This window comes from Rhodamnia argentea, chromosome 1 (genome assembly GCF_020921035.1).
Source record: "Rhodamnia argentea isolate NSW1041297 chromosome 1, ASM2092103v1, whole genome shotgun sequence".
Classification (NCBI taxonomy): Eukaryota; Viridiplantae; Streptophyta; class Magnoliopsida; order Myrtales; family Myrtaceae; genus Rhodamnia; species Rhodamnia argentea.
Window position 1 is genome coordinate 22,422,028 of NC_063150.1, and position 16,866 is coordinate 22,438,893.

General features: G+C 36.8%; 1 protein-coding gene across 2 annotated transcripts in view; it reads left to right on the forward strand.

The window, feature by feature from the left end:
* LOC115726647 (TNF receptor-associated factor homolog 1a-like) overlaps window positions 1-16,866 on the forward strand; it is a 184,028-nt gene that overhangs the window by 74,920 nt on the left and 92,242 nt on the right. Inside the window, exon 1 of one of the 2 annotated variants that reach the window (XM_048274663.1) lies at window positions 2,971-3,169. The exons of the other annotated variant lie outside the window; for it this stretch is intronic. Coding sequence (XP_048130620.1) covers window positions 2,986-3,169 — 184 coding nt within the window. The 5' untranslated portion in view covers window positions 2,971-2,985. Of the gene's footprint in view, window positions 1-2,970; window positions 3,170-16,866 lie in introns of those variants that run through there. 2 annotated transcript variants of the gene reach the window in all.

Below are 16,866 nucleotides of genomic sequence, written 5' to 3' on the forward strand. Positions count from 1 at the left end.
ATTTATTACTGAACATACTAAAACTAAAAAAGAAAATTGATAAGAATTCAAGAAGAAAATTGATCGGAATTTGAATGCTGGTTGAGTCGGGTATGAGTCGAATGTGAGTCGACTTAGGCATTAGTCGTTAGAATTGTATTGTAGAAAAATGGGTCAATGCGGATTAAATGGCCAATTTGAATTATTCCATTTTCGATTCAATCCAAACTTGACTTGACCCATTAGTTTGATGGGCCTACTAAATACCAACCCCTCTAATAAATCTTTGAAGTTAATTTATTATGGACTTTGACATGCTTGCTTCCACAAAAGGGTTTCATAAGTTGTTTCTTCTTCTCTCCAACGTAGTCGACGTGTTTTGCACCAATGTTTATTAAGAGTCTTGCCTTTTTTTGCGGTAATTTTAGTAAGTTCTTGAATTGATAGAAAGTGGGGAAAGTCATAGAATTGAAAAAAAAATGCTCTTATGAAAATATCTCCAAAGTTAGTAAGAAATGCGTAGTTGATATGCATTGATATGAAAAATCGAAGTATTAATTAGCTTATGTCTCGACAATAAATCTATATGTTAGGTACAGAATTCTAAATTTTCTGATATTCATCATCAACAAATGCTATATCATCCCAATTTCTTTATTATCCTCATATCGAACAATTTTAACAATGGCATGATAATAAAGCGAAATTCGAGGCGAATGTTTTGAAATATGTCCATCACACCACACAAGACTCCATTAAGTAACAAAAGTAAAAAGATAGATATGTCTCGTCATATGATCAAAGCCAATCCGATCCAACTTTTGATCCCAAACTAAGAATTTCAGCCGCGTCAATATCCTTTTATAAGACAAATGAATGAATGATAACCACTTATTATGGAATAACCGACGAAAAGATTACTCAAGCTAGAATTCTTAACAAAGCGCTCACATTATTCCTCTTTCGTCGTTCTTTAATAGCATACTTTTATGCGGAAAGAGAATATATCTAGAAAATATTTGTAACTCATGTAAGGTTATTTGTAAGACGGAACGGATTCAAGCATTGAAATCCCGATACACGGGGGGAGATTCAAATATGTTTATATAAGCTACGAAATTATCCAATGGAGGATGGTTGGGATAAACTTTAACCGCATACTTTTATGCGGGGAAGAGAGCATATCTTAAAAATTATCCGTAACTCCTGTAAGGTTATTCGTAAGACGTAACGGATTCGAGCATTAAAATCCCGACACACGGGGTATTCAAATATGTCGATATAAATTACAAATTATCCATTCGAGGATAAGCTTAGAGAGATGGCGTTGTTCCCCTCTCTCTTGCACGGATACAAAGTGAAAAATGAAAAGGAGCGAAGAGCCTCGAGAATCGACCCCGAACCCTAATTGGGTGGGGGAACCAAGAATCATAGGAGGAAGTGCTGGTGGGCCCCACAAAGTGCACGGCCCAATCTCCCCAAGCCGAGGCCAAGCCCAGCCCTACAAAAGTGAGAATCCCTCCTTCTCTTATGACCCAAAAAAAATAATAATAAAATCCCCACATTTATCACCGACCCCTATGAAAAAAATAAAATAAAATAAATAATCACATAAAACCACCTTTTGTCTGATTATCATAAATTTTCCCCGCTCGAAATTTCCGCTTTTCGACGTTTTTCTTTTTTTGCAAAATCGATAAAAAAAATGAGGATCGATTTGGAATAATTTTAGCGATTTGATCTTCATTCGATCAAATTCATTATGTTGTCTACGACGCGATGTCCGATTTTATTTCGTCCTTTGTTCTTTTCTCTCTCCCTTTTTTTTTTCCTTCTCATTTTTCTACTTACGTTGTCTCCAAAAATCAAAAGCGCAATGAAACTTTTATTTATTTATTTGTATTTTACGAGGAAGAAGTAAAACGTCCGGACAGGATTAATTAATTAAAAGGAGGGGAACAAAAAACAGGGATAACGAAATTAAGAAAAAAGAGGCCCCGAGAATAAAAATTTTCCTTTCTGGTTCCGCCTTCGGTCTTCTCTCTCTTCTCTCTCTCTCTCTCTTCCTGCGCTGCTCCTACGACCTCTCTTTCTCTCACTTAAACCTCTCGAGCACCAAATTGCCGTCGTCTCCCCCAAAAGCCCCCCGCCCCCCCCACCAATCTCCACCCCGGGGTCTTTTGCCTAAGGTTAGTATGTATTACAAGCCCTTCAATCTTGCGCCGCCGTGGCCCTGTTCGCGAGAATCGCTTCGGTTGTTTTTTTCTTCTTTTCCATTTCGTTCCGTTTTGGATGGATTCCCTCAATCGCCCCCCGCCGCGACCTCTGCGTGCCGCCCGTGATTCTGATTCGGATTGGGCTTCGAGGGCGGTTTTGGCCGTCGATCTCTGCGTTTCTCGGGGTCGGCTGGTTTGGGCGCGTTCCGGGTTTTAGGCATAATGCAATTTGGGTTAATCGGGCGATTTTCAATTCTTGTTCGGCGTTCTCCTGCCTGATTTTTTGTTTAGGGTTTTCCTGGGCACCTGTCGAATCGTGGAAATGGCCTTTCCGTTAGGTTTAGGGTGTCTAGTGTTTGGATTTACGGGTTCGCGTGGGTTTTCCCAGAAATGAGAGGATTTAAGTCGTGGAAGGAGGTTGTTTCTGCGGCTGCCTTTGGCGTGTGCCCGGAAATGGATGTCATCTGGGCTGATAGTATGTGTTGGATCAAGTCACTGTTGTTTTTGGATTTCAAAATTTTCTCTCTTGCGGGCATTATCTATTGGCAATCCTCAAAAAGGTTTGGTTGACATTTGCAGCGCCTAATTCGTTAGACACTGGATTTCTTATTCCAGGAGTTAATTTTTTATATGGAAGAATATGTGTGCATAGCGAAAATGATTTTCTGCAATGTAAAAGTGTTGCTTCAAAGCTTTGACTTTCAACGCTCTTTTCGTTTAATTACTGAAATTTCTCTTTTTAGGAATAAGAGTTGAGCCAGTGTGGAAGAGGAGTATTTGATTGCGAGAAATGGCAGGCGTTGCGACGGAGGAGCCTGGAGTGGGAAGGTCTGAGGAGGGGATTTTGAGTGCTCAGAGCTCTCAATCTGGGGAAGCATTGGCGGAATGGCGATCTTCAGAGCAGGTGGAAAAGGGAACCCCATCGACTTCGCCTCCATACTGGGATCCTGACGACCACGACGATGACGAGGATGGTGGCGTGCTTACTTCTTCAGCTTTAATTCTTTTGACTCAATGTTGTCTTTACCTGGCTTCCCGTGATTTTCAGATCTTCCAAAGCTATCATTTGCATATGTACTGAATCGATACTTGATGAGAAGACTGCTTAAAATAGTGCGTGCATGACTGGATTTATTTGTTGTGTTGAATTTTTGTGTGGATCTGCGCATAGGATAATCCATTCTTTGTTTTTTATGAAGTCATAGTTACCCACTATCATTTGCATATGTACTGAATCAATACTTGATGAGAAGACTGCTTAAAATAGTGCATGCTGGGTGGTAAAGGGGTTGTAACATTGGAATAGACTTCTTTGATGCAGTTCAAGTTTTGCGATGACTGGATTTATGCATTGTGTTGAATCTTTGTGTGGATCTGCGCAGAGGATAATCCATTTTTTTTTTATGAAGTCATAGATACCCATTTTCTATGAAGGCATTATTGCAGCTGGAGTTCCTTGAAATAGGATACGATGCCAAGATAGATAATTATTCTTGATGCTTCCAACCACATTCTTCCTGTTTGGTTGGGAAATTAGAACTTTTAACTTCCAAAAAAGGTGCGAATTTTTTATGTAGATAAATCTGAAGAGTTCTTTTCTCAATAAGTCCAGAAATTTGAAAAGTTTTGGCTAATTGGTCAGTAGCTTTTGATGATTTTTACTAGATAAATGCTGTAGCTTCTTCCCTCTTCCACTCGGATTGAGGATTGCCTCTCTCTACCTTGTCTATCAACATCTTTTTAATGATGGAACATGTCATTAATTCTGATGACGGGCATTTTTCTTAGGGGATGTAGTCTCATCTTGCTCTTTGTTTCAGGTACTTATACGTATTATGGTTGCTTTTGTTGAAGAACTCTCTCTCTCTCTCTCTCTTTTTGTTGTAGGGCCAAAACCTTCTGAGTTATATGGAAAACATACATGGACGATAGACAAATTTTCACAGATTAATAAAAGGGAACTTCGTAGTGATGTATTTGATGCTGGCGGCTATAAATGGTATGACTCTTTATAGTAGATGTAAGTTGGCTGTGATTGTGTTCGTCTTCTTGAACTAATTCTGTACGAGATGCTTTTTTTGTATTCTATTGGAAAGATTGAGTCACAAAAGACTTAGGTTTTACTGAAGACTTGATACTTAATGGAACGCAGTGGAGGAAGAAGATCTGTGATGCCTACGCGATTAGTTGGAAGAATTTGATTGTAGCTGTTGTAGTAAAAATCTAGTCACTTCTACTTAGATAGCATGATATTCTTTCTTTCAAATGCCCATGTTGGTCTTTGTCATATTGTGAAATTCAGTCTTCTTGCTCCCTTGGGGAACTGTTTCGTTTCTGATATACAGAAAGTGGGGTAAGAACCTTCCAGCTCTGATAGGGATACCTAGTTCATGAATCAATCGAATATGGGGTGTGGGCCCCCGCGGTTTGGAATTCCACGCAGACAGTGTCACTCTCTGCAATCGCATGACGCTAGTATTCTCTCGGGAAATGAGAAGGAAGTAGATTGTTTCTTTATCTAATATTAGTCAATGGCTTTTGGGAAACTAATTACTAGTGATGACATTAACTAGATGTTGGTCATGCCATCTACCTTATGTTGTAAGATAGGAATGGTTCCTGACATCCTTAGTTTGCCTACTTCATCATGATTAATATTGTTGTGTCTAGGAATAAACTGCATTTAACTTTTCTTCCATATCTTGTAGACAGTATTTTTAAGTAAAATATCCTGTCATATCATATGGACTGTTTATTTCACTCTTTCTCATCACCTATGCCCGGTTTTAACAGTTGATGAGTATCCTATGTTATTTGCTTGTCTTTTTAGCCTTCCAATTCCTTACGTCCTCTAAAGTGCTTTTCTCTGCATCCAATGCTTTATCTTAGCATCCACAAATGTTGAGTGGGTTTACGCAGTATGTGGTTATACCTAGCAAAAAGCAACCTTTTCCTTTTGCTTCAACCCCACTTTCTCTTCTTTCCCTCTTCCCCTTTTTTTGGTTGAATTGTGCTTTCCCTCTTCAATCTAACATATTATACAAATGTCAAGAAGTGCCAACTTTTTTTTATTGTGGAAGTTTCAAGTGCTTTGGGCTAAGAAAAAGTCAAATTGTGTCCGACATGAGATTTAGAATAGGTGAAAAGCAAAAAGTAAAAGTCTATCCGCACATGCCCTTATGTTTTTCTGTGAACTAGTAGTTTGTTCTGTATGTAATGTGAAAGATATGAGGGCCTTTGTTTCATGCAGTCATTTTAACTAGTCCCCTTTGAAGATGAAGTTGTATAATTTGATTCGAATTATCCGAGTCTCTTTTATAAGGATAATTAATTTTTTCCTAGTTGCTTGATTTTTTTTTTTTTTTTAAGGTGTACTTGAACTGAAACATTCAGAACAAGTTTGAAATTGTCTCGGAGGATGAGAATCGCATTTCAGTCTGCATGTATTTGGTTGTATTACCAAATAATTTCCTAGAACTTCATGAAGGCAGATAAGTTTTAAAGATCTGGTTGTGTTGTTTGATAATTTGCCTGTGCGATGCAGGTATATTTTAATATATCCCCAAGGTTGTGATGTCTGCAACCATCTCTCTTTGTTTCTCTGTGTTCACAATCATGACAAACTTCTTCCAGGTTCACCACTTTTTCCAATTTTAAATACATTTGATGATAGTTTTGTATATCTCATTATGGTACGGTCAAGATTTCTTTTTGTATAAGAATAATTTTACTTTGTGCAGGATGGACTCATTTTGCACAATTTACAATTGCTGTGGTGAATAAAGATCCAAAGAAATCGAAATATTCAGGTGGGTTGATTTACATTTATTTAGTTGCATTTACTGAAGTTTTGACCCTACCAAGGTCAATAACTGGCTTGCTGCGAGTTTTGCAGATACATTACATCGATTTTGGAAGAAGGAGCATGATTGCGGATGGAAAAAGTTTATGGAATTGTCGAAAGTGTTTGATGGGTTTATTGATGCTGACACCCTTATCATAAAGGCTCAAGTCCAAGTCATAAGGACTTTATTTTCATTTTCCTGTTTCATATAATGGTTCCATTTATGTTATTCTTCATTTAAGAGATTTTTCTGCATAGGTTCATCTTAGTCACTTTTCAAAACAGAATTTTCTTCCCTTGTTGTGTGTGACTCATCAGTATTGTCATCATGTCTACACCATTTAAATTGTGCCAAGTGGCGTGGTTGTCACGTTGTTTTGCAAAATTAAGCTACTTCTTCATGAAGGGAATTCTTCTTGTACAGATGTAGTTATGGTTGATTCTGAATCTATTTGGAGCCCCGAAATGTTTTATAATCAATTTCAAGTTGTCTAATTATGAACTTTTACTAGTAGTCGTGGGGCTGGAATTGAGTTTATCTGTCCTAGTTAAAGTGCCAGTGTTTGGTTCTGTCTGTACTTGCGTGTGAAAGTCATAATCAGTGGATGCGTGTTGACATTCCCTATGTCACATGAAGGACTTAAAACAGTTGATTTAATGTCATAGAGTTGATGATCTAGTGTTTTTTTTTTTTTTTGGGTAAGTTAATTGATGATCTAGTGTTCATAGCTGCTTCTTACTGTTTCTCTCTCTGTCTCCCCTTGTCCCTTTTATTTTTGTGGAAGAGGGTGGTCTGGTTATGGTCTCTTACATTCAGGTCATGTGAACCTCCCTTAGAAATTGATTGCTCTTTCATCTTTTTTTTAATATTACAACTTCTGCTGTGAAGTATATAGCGCGATTTGATTTTTCTTTGTTTTCACTAATATCTGTTGATTCCCCTGCATAATCTTTGTGTAGTGTAGTTTTTTTAAGGTTTCTAAATTTAAAAATTCCTTCATACATATCATTTTTAGCCTAGTTTTTATACTGACGGGGGATTGATGTCTGGATTAACATAATCATCTGAACCCCCCTTAGAAATTGATTGCACTTTAATCGTTTTTTTAATATTACAATTTCTGCTGTGAAGTATATAGCGATTTGATTTTGCTTTGTTTTCACTTGTATCTGTTGATTCCCTAATATAATCTTTGTGCAGTTTAATTTTTTTAAGCTTTCTAAATTTAAAAATTCCTCGATACATATAATTTTTAGGCTAGTTTTTAAGCTGACGAGGGATTGATGTCTGGCTTAACATGTCTATGGTTTTTCTGGCAGTTGAAGATTCTGTTTTCTTTTCTCTTTTAATATCTTTTAATATATATACATAAGCAATTTATATAAATAAAGACACACACATAACCAATAATCATGTTGGATCATGATAATTGGTTAGTTTATCCACATTGTGAAGTTCTCACATGATAATTTCATCCTTCTCAGTTAAAATTCATTGTTGGCTAGTTGGACTTACTCATGCATCTATACCCAGTCAGTCCTGTCTTTGAAAGGTAGAAAAAAAATCGTACTTTGGTGATATTGTGTATGTCATGAAAAGTCTTGCTTTTAGAAATTCTTTAGGAGTGACTAGTTGAGAAACCTTCCAATTTCCATATGAGAGTCTTCTGCCTTATGTTCCTATCCAATGGTTTGGCTGGTCACGAAGATCAAGATGCTGTTATCTTAATTTTGAAGTGATTGCTGCTTTTTTTCTTCGAACTTCCGTAACCTACTTTTACCTTTAACTGATTAAGCTCCAATTTGCCCAGCGAACATTCATGTTCATCATCTGATTAAGCTTCAATTAGCCCAGCGAACACTCACTTTTATCATCTGATTAACCCTGCTTGATCATTACCAGGGAGAAAGCAGATCGACCATTCCGTTGCCTGGATTCTCAATACAGGAGAGAACTTGTTCATGTGTACTTGACTAATGTAGAGCACATCTGCCGACGTTTTGTCGAAGAGTGGAGGGGCAAGCTTGGGAAGCTGATCAAGGACCAGGCTAGATGGTCAAGGTACGCTGTTATTAGTACTATTTTTCAACTAGTATATTGTTTTAATCACTATTCTCAGAGTTATGAAGTGTTCAGTTGAGGACTCGCTGGAGCCGTTGTTGAGTATTCAAATCTTCATTTAATGGTAGTTTGTATGTTGAAATCTGATTTGTGAGGTTATTTGCCTATTTTAATGGGAAGATACATGATTTTGCAGCTTCTGTGCTTTCTGGTTGGGAATTGACCAAAATGCTAGACGCCGTATGTCAAAAGAGAAAATGGATGTGATTCTCAAAGTTGTGGTGAAACACTTTTTCATAGAAAAAGAAGTTACCTCGACTTTGGTTATGGATTCCTTGTATAGTGGTTTGAAGGCTCTCGAAGGTCAAAGCAAATGTAAGAAAGGGAGGACAAAAGTATTGGATCCTGATGAAATGCCGGCTCCCATTGTTTCGGTGGATAAGGATATGTTTGTTTTGGTGGATGACGTATTATTACTGCTTGAAAGGGCCGCCTTGGAACCTCTGCCTCCAAAAGATGAGAAGGGTCCTCAAAATCGAACAAAGGTAAGCTGTCAAGTCTACTCAAGTTTGTTACACTGATATGGTATAGGGAACCACAAAGAATGGCTGCAGAATGTTAAGAGTGCGAATGAGATGGCAGCATTTAGTTTTCTATTAATTGGACCATAACTGCATTTTGTATGGCAAAGTGCTTTTCTTTAGATGTCGTTGGTCCAGTCCTGAATAGCTTTCATTCAGAGCGTCTCATTCTCTAACTCCCGCCTCTTGGTTGGATCTTGTTGGTTTATGCATCCTGATGTCTTGCCTTGCTTTTCTAAATGCATCATGTCCTTATTATGACATGACAGTTAGGAAGGCAACATTTACTTGAATAAGACATGTGAATTTTTTCTCTCTCTTCTATAAATGAGAGGCTGCTTTTATTAGTATGGGAAGTCCAAGCTAGGATTTTCATTGGTCATTTTGGTGAGCGTAGGAAGTTTTGATCAGAAGACTGGTCAAGCTGTCAGATGAAATTGAGTGATGTGAAATCCTTACACTTGCACATAATAGGTTTGCCATAAATAAGTTTTTCCTATTTAAAAGTTTTCACTATGGGCAGATCAGCATGTGTATGATCAACTCTGTACTAGGAAGTGTTGATCAGAAGACTGGTCAAGATGTCAGATGAAATTTTGTGGTGTGACATCCTTACACTTGCACATAATAGGTTTGCCTTATAAGTTTTTCCTATTTAAAAGTTTGCACTATGTGCAGATCAGCATGTGTATGATCAACTTCATGTTTTTCCTTCCTGTTCTCCTGTTTGATTGTTTCGTGATATTTCATTAAATGCATAATTTTTTTGGGTCTTCAACCTAAGTCATGGCTCTGCAACTGTCCAATAAAACTTTAGGATGGCAATTCTGGTGAGGACTTCAATAAGGATTCCATTGAGCGTGACGAAAGGCGGTTGACAGAATTGGGTCGAAGAACAGTGGAGATTTTTGTACTTGCACATATTTTCAGGTATTTCCTTGTGCAGGAATTTTCAGGTTCTTTCTTCTTATAGTTGTCTTTCTGGCTTGTTTGCCATGAAACAGATATATTTCTGTGAACGGACTTAGTTTTTGTCTTTCAGGGAGAGACAACTTTTGCTAACATAACAATGATACTAAAGTTGTAACATATGTATCTAAGAGAATAGGGAGAAGCACATGTAGAGTTCACTAGGGATAATTGACAATGTCTGTGGAGGCTTTAGCCAGCGTGGCAAAGGATCTATTAAAAGATATTTAACTTCACCTGGAAATACATGGTGATGAGGGCCAGTCCAGATTCCTTACCATGGTTAAAACACCATCATTTTGTCCCTATCTGAAGCCACTCTTTTCTTTGCTTGTTAAATACCCCTCCAACTCCTTTCTCGCGATGATTAGGTTAGCTTCTTCTTGCAAATATGGGAAAAATTGTCTCCGAGCTTACTGGACTGCTGACATTATTGTTGGGAGCACACAGAGATTGATCTTTGGTTTGGTGGTTATTCCAATCACACATCTGTCTGATAATGCGCTTTTATCTTGTCAAGTGGATTATGTATACTTTTGTGTAAATTCTTATGATGTCTTAAGTATATTTGACATAAAATGTATGTATAATTTGCTCTTTGTGTTGCATTACTGTCTCGTGTAGTAACAAAATTGAAGTTGCCTATCAAGAGGCTGTTGCTCTGAAGCGGCAAGAAGAGCTCATTCGAGAAGAAGAACAAGCTCTGAAGCGGCAAGAAGAGCTCATTCGAGAAGAAGAACAAGCATGCGGTTTTCGAACTAGAGACTAAGTTGATCGCCAAATTGCTAGTGGGGCACGTAGGGAGATGGGGACCCTACTTCACAGCTCACTATTTTTTCAGGCAAGAGCTGCAGATGGTGATGTGACCCAATTTGTTTTGTGGACAATTAAAAGAGGTGGAGACACCTATTAGATACAATGCTCTCATTTACCATCTACTGATATTACAAGAATATTCTAGAATATATGTATTCGAGGAATATTTTAGAATTCCCACGAAACCTTAAGGATGCGCTTGGTAGTCTGGATTTTTAATTTGAATAAGATTGTAGAATATCATTTGAGATACATGAATTTTGTTGTATCTCATCTTTTATTTGGTGAATTAAGGCGATAAAATTGGAAATTTTCAAATCTTTTTATACATATGTATTTAATAGGAAAAAGTTATTGATCAAAATAGAATAAAGGATATCAACTGAAAAAAATATAGAAAAATAAAAGTTCCTTTTTTTCGTACTTTAACATCAACAAATTGAACCAAAACACAAAAAGAAAGCATACATTAATTAAGAAAGGGATATGTTCAATGGAAGTCCTAAAACTTGTCACGAAGTGCTAAAACTTGCAAAAGTACAATCAAGTTTTAAAACTTGTTAAATTGATACAATCGAGTTCTTTCATTAACTCCATCTAACTTGGCTAACATAAATCGCTCACATGATTTTTTCTTTAATATTTTGTTTCTCCTACGTGAAGATGACATGGATAAAAGGGCATCGTTTTGGTCCAAATAGGATTTATAATATAAATTTTACTTAGATTAACTAAAAACATATGCTCAAAAAAGAAGAAGCTAAAACCCACGGCTGAGATGAGCTGGCGATGGTGAGGGAATGGTTAACAGGAGTCGTCGAGCCCGGCTAGAGATTGGCGGCCCTCGCCGATAGCAAGTGAGGGCCTCATGGCCCACTCCCAATTGCGGCCCTTGGCCGGAAGCGAACGAGGGCCGCCGACCCTCATCTAGATCTAGCTCGGGCCTAGAACCACGTCTACCATTACCTCACCATCGCCGAATAAACATATTGGAAAGACATTAGTAAGGGAGTAGCTAGAATAATTGACCGAACATGCACATTATGGGATAAGTTGAGTAGGGAAGCCTCATTAAATTCTTATTACGTAAAATAATAGTTTAATCCGCACTCATAAGTAGGGCATTTCCCATTTTTATAGGAACTTCTATATCATAAACAATGGCATCACTAATTATAGCCCATAGGCTAAGGGCCTGTTTAACAACGATTCTTATCCAAAAAAGTAATTTTGATTGGAATCATATTTTCTAATTATGTTCCCAGGATAATTTTCGGATAATCAAAATGCATTTGATAAATGTACAAAATTACAATTTTCGGACGTAAACGCATTTTGAACCGCACAAATTTTCTGTTTCGGAGAATAACCAGGTGGCAAGAATTCTTTTTTATTTTTTTTAATTTTTCATCTTTTTTAAAATATTAATTTTTTTAGCTTTTAATTTTTTTAAATTTTAAATTTTAAAATTTCCCCCCATTTTTATTTTTATTTTTTTTATTTGAGCCCTTTTTTTAAATTTTGAAATTTTTTATTAAATTTTAAAGATTATTTTAAAAAATGTATCTAAAAAAAATTAGTTGTTGGTAAATTTTCAAATCTATTTTTTTTTAAAGTTCAGAAGTCTACGTGGACTTAATCTTATTAAAAAAAAAAATCGAAACCTTGTTCTTTTTTGTGATTTTCACAAGTGATTTTTTTTTCCGGAATCAACTTTTTGTTATTTTTATTTTTTCTCTAAAACTATTCTTAAGAACAAAATTAGAATCGGAATCATTATCAAATATGTTTTCATCCTTTTTTTTTTTTAAAACAGAATCGGAGAATGATAATCGTTTCCAAATAGACCCTAATTCTCTAGATACACTAGCATCAATCTTTCAACTCTACAACAAAACATGGAGTCTTTTATTGTAGAAAGAATGGATGCTCGCCAATCCCAAGGAATAGTAAAGCTTAATAGGGTCTCTTAGTGCATTTATTCACGGACATATCTATTTTACTGAGTTTCTCTCCGAGATATTGCCCGGATTGTTGCTCCTTTCGTGCGGGTCAGAACTTACCAAACAAGGAATTTTGCTACCTTAAGATTGTTATAGTTACGATCTCCGTTAGTAGCATTTGGTTCTACCTTCTTCTTCTTTTTGATATTTTTAATTTCTAGCATTTTTTAAATTTTAATTAAGTATAAAATTAGAAATCATATTGGACCAAAAAGACATCGTTTTAGCCTTAAATTTCATGTTTTAGCTATGTCCTTGTCACATAGGAGAGAGAAAATATTAAAAAAAAGTAAGGTTCAACATTTTCTATCAGTCAAGTTGGACGGACTTAAGGGAAGGACTCAATTGCATTAATTTGATAAGTTTTTGAACTTGATTGCACTTTTGCAAGTTTTAAAACTCAATTGCACTTTCATCACAAGTTTTAGAATTTCCGATGCACATATTCTATTAAGAAAAAAGAGTGTGTGCTAGCAAATTAACTGCCAATTTTAACAACTAGGAAACAAGAGTTTGCATATGCACTTGACATAATCAACGGATTCCATACCAACACTAATGCTTGCATGAACTCTTTCTTAAGACAATTTCCACAAAACCACATTCTACAGGGTTACAATGTTCAAATATACAAGCATTTAATTAACACTAAAATCCACACCTACGTAATTCACAACTTCACGGGAAAATATTATTAATTTTTGTTCAATGTCATAAAACAATAAAGAGACTACACAAGAGACCTAATACTTTTAGGCACATTTAACCAAGGTTGAAAACCATATCGCAAGTTGCAATTACACGAAAGATAAAAAAAAAGTTATTATGGCAAAGATATTCAAGCCTATATATACTAGCTTAGAATGAAAAAGTCATTCTCGTCTATCATGTCTTGGTGAAGCATTTCCTACAAATTCCCTCTGGTCATCTCCTTCAAAACAAGAAAATGGCTAACCAACTATTGAATCACATACTAAAATTCAATGTACTTGCTCTCCTAAAAGTGCATGGCATCAAATGATGAACTTAAATGTTTCCAATTCGGCAAGATCTTGGTTTCTGGAATCCAAATCTGATGTAGAACAACTGTCGCGTGATTTCCTGAAAAAACCCGATCGCCGTAAATCAAGGCGATTCCACCGCTAATTCGCACTTGGGGCTGGCGAGCTCGGATTGTGCTCAAATTTGGTCGATCGCATGGAAACGGGCCGCTGATCAATACCCACAGTGTTACCGTGATTGACGTCATATTTTCATGTTTCGCAGTTATTTAGATAGGTTTTTGGGCAATTTTTCGATTTTAGGCAACGTTGCCTTATATCCGATCGCAATATTTGATTTGATTTCTATTTTGATTTGATTAGATTAGATTTATATTATCTCGTTTTATGTTATCTTAGTTCCAAAAGGAGTCATATCTATATAAAGGACGTCCCCCTATGTAATCTTTACGAGTCAATTTTATCAATTTCAGTCAATCTTTTGAAAAAGCTTTCCTGTTATCACTTCCTCTGCTTCAAAATCTGTTTATGTTGATTGATTCTTCATATTGCTCTGGAAAGTCTTGAAGTTGTTGTCCTACATTGCCTAACAATGGGTCTTATGTGTTGTAGTTGTTGTTCCACATCGCTTGATAACGGGTCCTATATGCTCTTTATATTCATGTGGTCTCCCTTCACCTATCAATTTAAGCTTTTAGGTTAGACTTTATAACATGGTATTAGAGTTAGTATAGTTCCTTTCGCAAAGGTGCATCCATCCCCATTAGTCAAATTTCACGTGTCACTCGTAATTCGGCTTGCACGAGAGAGGGGATGTTGAAGTTGTTGTCCCATATCGAGGTACATATATAATTTTGCTCCACCGACATTGAAGATATTGGGAAAAAGATGATTCACCACCATAGATGAAAGTGTCGGTGGTTTGAGCATGAAGAATTTATTGATTGAAAATGTTGATATGATGCTGTTCGTTACTGTGTGTTTTTTATCATTCAAAGATTTTCTTTATCTTTCAAATACAAGGGTCTTGATACTGAATTGGCTTTAAAGCTTAGGAATCGTTTCCCACCCTACTCGGGGCATTCCTACTACAATGAACCGCCTTTCAACATTGCTTAAGAAACCTCTGGTCAGATCAACTTTTGTTCAAGTAGATGGAGTTAAACTAATGCTGGTTCCTTTCATATCCCCAGCATCAACACATCAATCAATCCAGGTACGACTATTTTCAACGGAACACTTGATAGTGAACATTCTCTAGTGTTCTGGTTTTGACTTCATCGGTGAAATGATATAAAATTGCTGCAACTGCCCTTGAGCTCTATCTAGCGCATATTTATTGTGATTCTTGTTTCTTCTTAATTGGGTACATTCACCTTATTAGATAATGATTCACTTTGGTGACATCTTTGGCTTCTCTTTTGCCACCACTTTCTTTCATGCTTCAGTAGTTATCCGATTTGTGCTATTGACTCTTTACAATATAGTTTTAAATTGATTATCATCTAGTGTAGTTATCAGAAAATGGTGAATGATCTTGGGTTATAAGATTCAATAGGACCAGCCTATGTACATGTTTTTTCTTTTCTTCCGGTATTTGCCAAGTGAAGTTTCAGCTTGGAAGGTTCATCTCGACGCATTCCACCCTTGAACCTTTAATGCGAGTACGAATGTACAATGGCGGTTTGTAGAGAGAGTCGGACTTTGTGGCAAAGGTGATCGCTTGCTTGATTGAGATGCCACACTTTTGCTCGTATTGCATGTGGACATGGAGTGAAAGCGGTTTGAGAAATGTGGTTCTAAGCCACGATAATCCGTGGGAATGTCCATTTTTTAAGTTCATTCCGCTTGTCGGGAGGGGCGTAACTATAAAAAAAAATCTTAAACCTATTACGATTGTGCCAATTCAGTTATAAAATTTTTTTTGGCCAATTTAGTCCTAAATCCTTTGTATTATGTTAATTCAGTCCATCTAATTAATTCTAACTAGAAATCACTAACGCGGTAGGCCAATCATCCTATATGGCGCGGCCGGCACCGATATAGACAATTTTAGGTAATATTTTATTATTTGCTTTTCCTTTTATTATTTCTTTTTTTCCTCTTCCCTTCCTTTCTCCTCCCGCCAATTGCCAAGGTCCAGCGATCGACTAGAGGTGAGGGCTAACGAGGGCGAGGTCAAGCCTCTCTGTCGTTGGGCAAGGCTTAAGAAGCACCGACACTCTCCAAGGGCTTTCATGTCGTGTCGGACACTCTTCGACATACGACCAATACATGGTTAGCGCTCTACTCATACCAATGACACACGAGTCCAGCATCCCAACACTTCATTTCGACATGTAGAGGGCACTTTTAAGTATTTTTAATAAATTACAACTCAAAATGTAAATATATAAAAAAACAGTATGCTTAAATCATATACCAAATCACACCAAAATTAATGTACCAAGCCAGCCCACAAAAAACCTAATCATGAATCCCTAACATAAGAAAAAGAGGAAACTCGTCGTTGAATTTTTATATGTACGTGATAATTTATAATGTATATTTTCAAATATGCATTTAATATACAACGTATCCCAATGTATTGAAATTCTCTTTTAAAAAAAAAAAAATAAAGCGCGTAATGTCATGTCGTATGCTGCATGTCGGTGTCTGTGCGTGCTACATAGGGAGAGACTAGCCTCGCCATGGCTAAGCAAGACTCGGTCTCGCCGCCGTGGGGAGACACCAAATCTGGGTGAGGCTTGCCCTGGCTAGTGGCTAACGAAGACACGCATCACCAGAGGTCGGCGAGGTCGACCTTATCGCCCCTCAACTTTGGTCGGTCATCAAACCTCATCGATTGACTGGAGAAAGAAGGAAGGGAAGAAAAAAAAAGAACAGATAAAAAATTCAAAAAATATTAAAATATTATTAAAAACTGTTCAAGTCAATGATGTGCAGCCAAAATTGGTATGACGAACTGAATTTGCGCAAATGCAAAAGGTTTAAGACTTACTTGACAAAAAAAAAGGATTTAAAACTGAATAGGCACAATTGCAATACATTTATGACTTCTTTAATAGTTTTCCCTCTTATGAGGTCGTCTCATCGCGAATGGGCGACCGTTGCATCGCCTATTTATCAAATAGACATAATCTAATAATAATTATATTCAATTACGCTTGGAACTTATGGCACGGGCAACGATTATCATCATAATAAGTAAACATTGAAGAAAATAACTTGTAGTTAGTATAAACATTTCGATCGGGAAGAGTTTACTGTATTTATGGGTAGAATGAAAGCCATTTAGGAATGCCAATTCTTTGGCTATTTAAGAATTGAAAGTCCAAGGATTTACAAACGAAACTTGCGACTCTCATGGGGATGATGAAATCATTCCTACATGC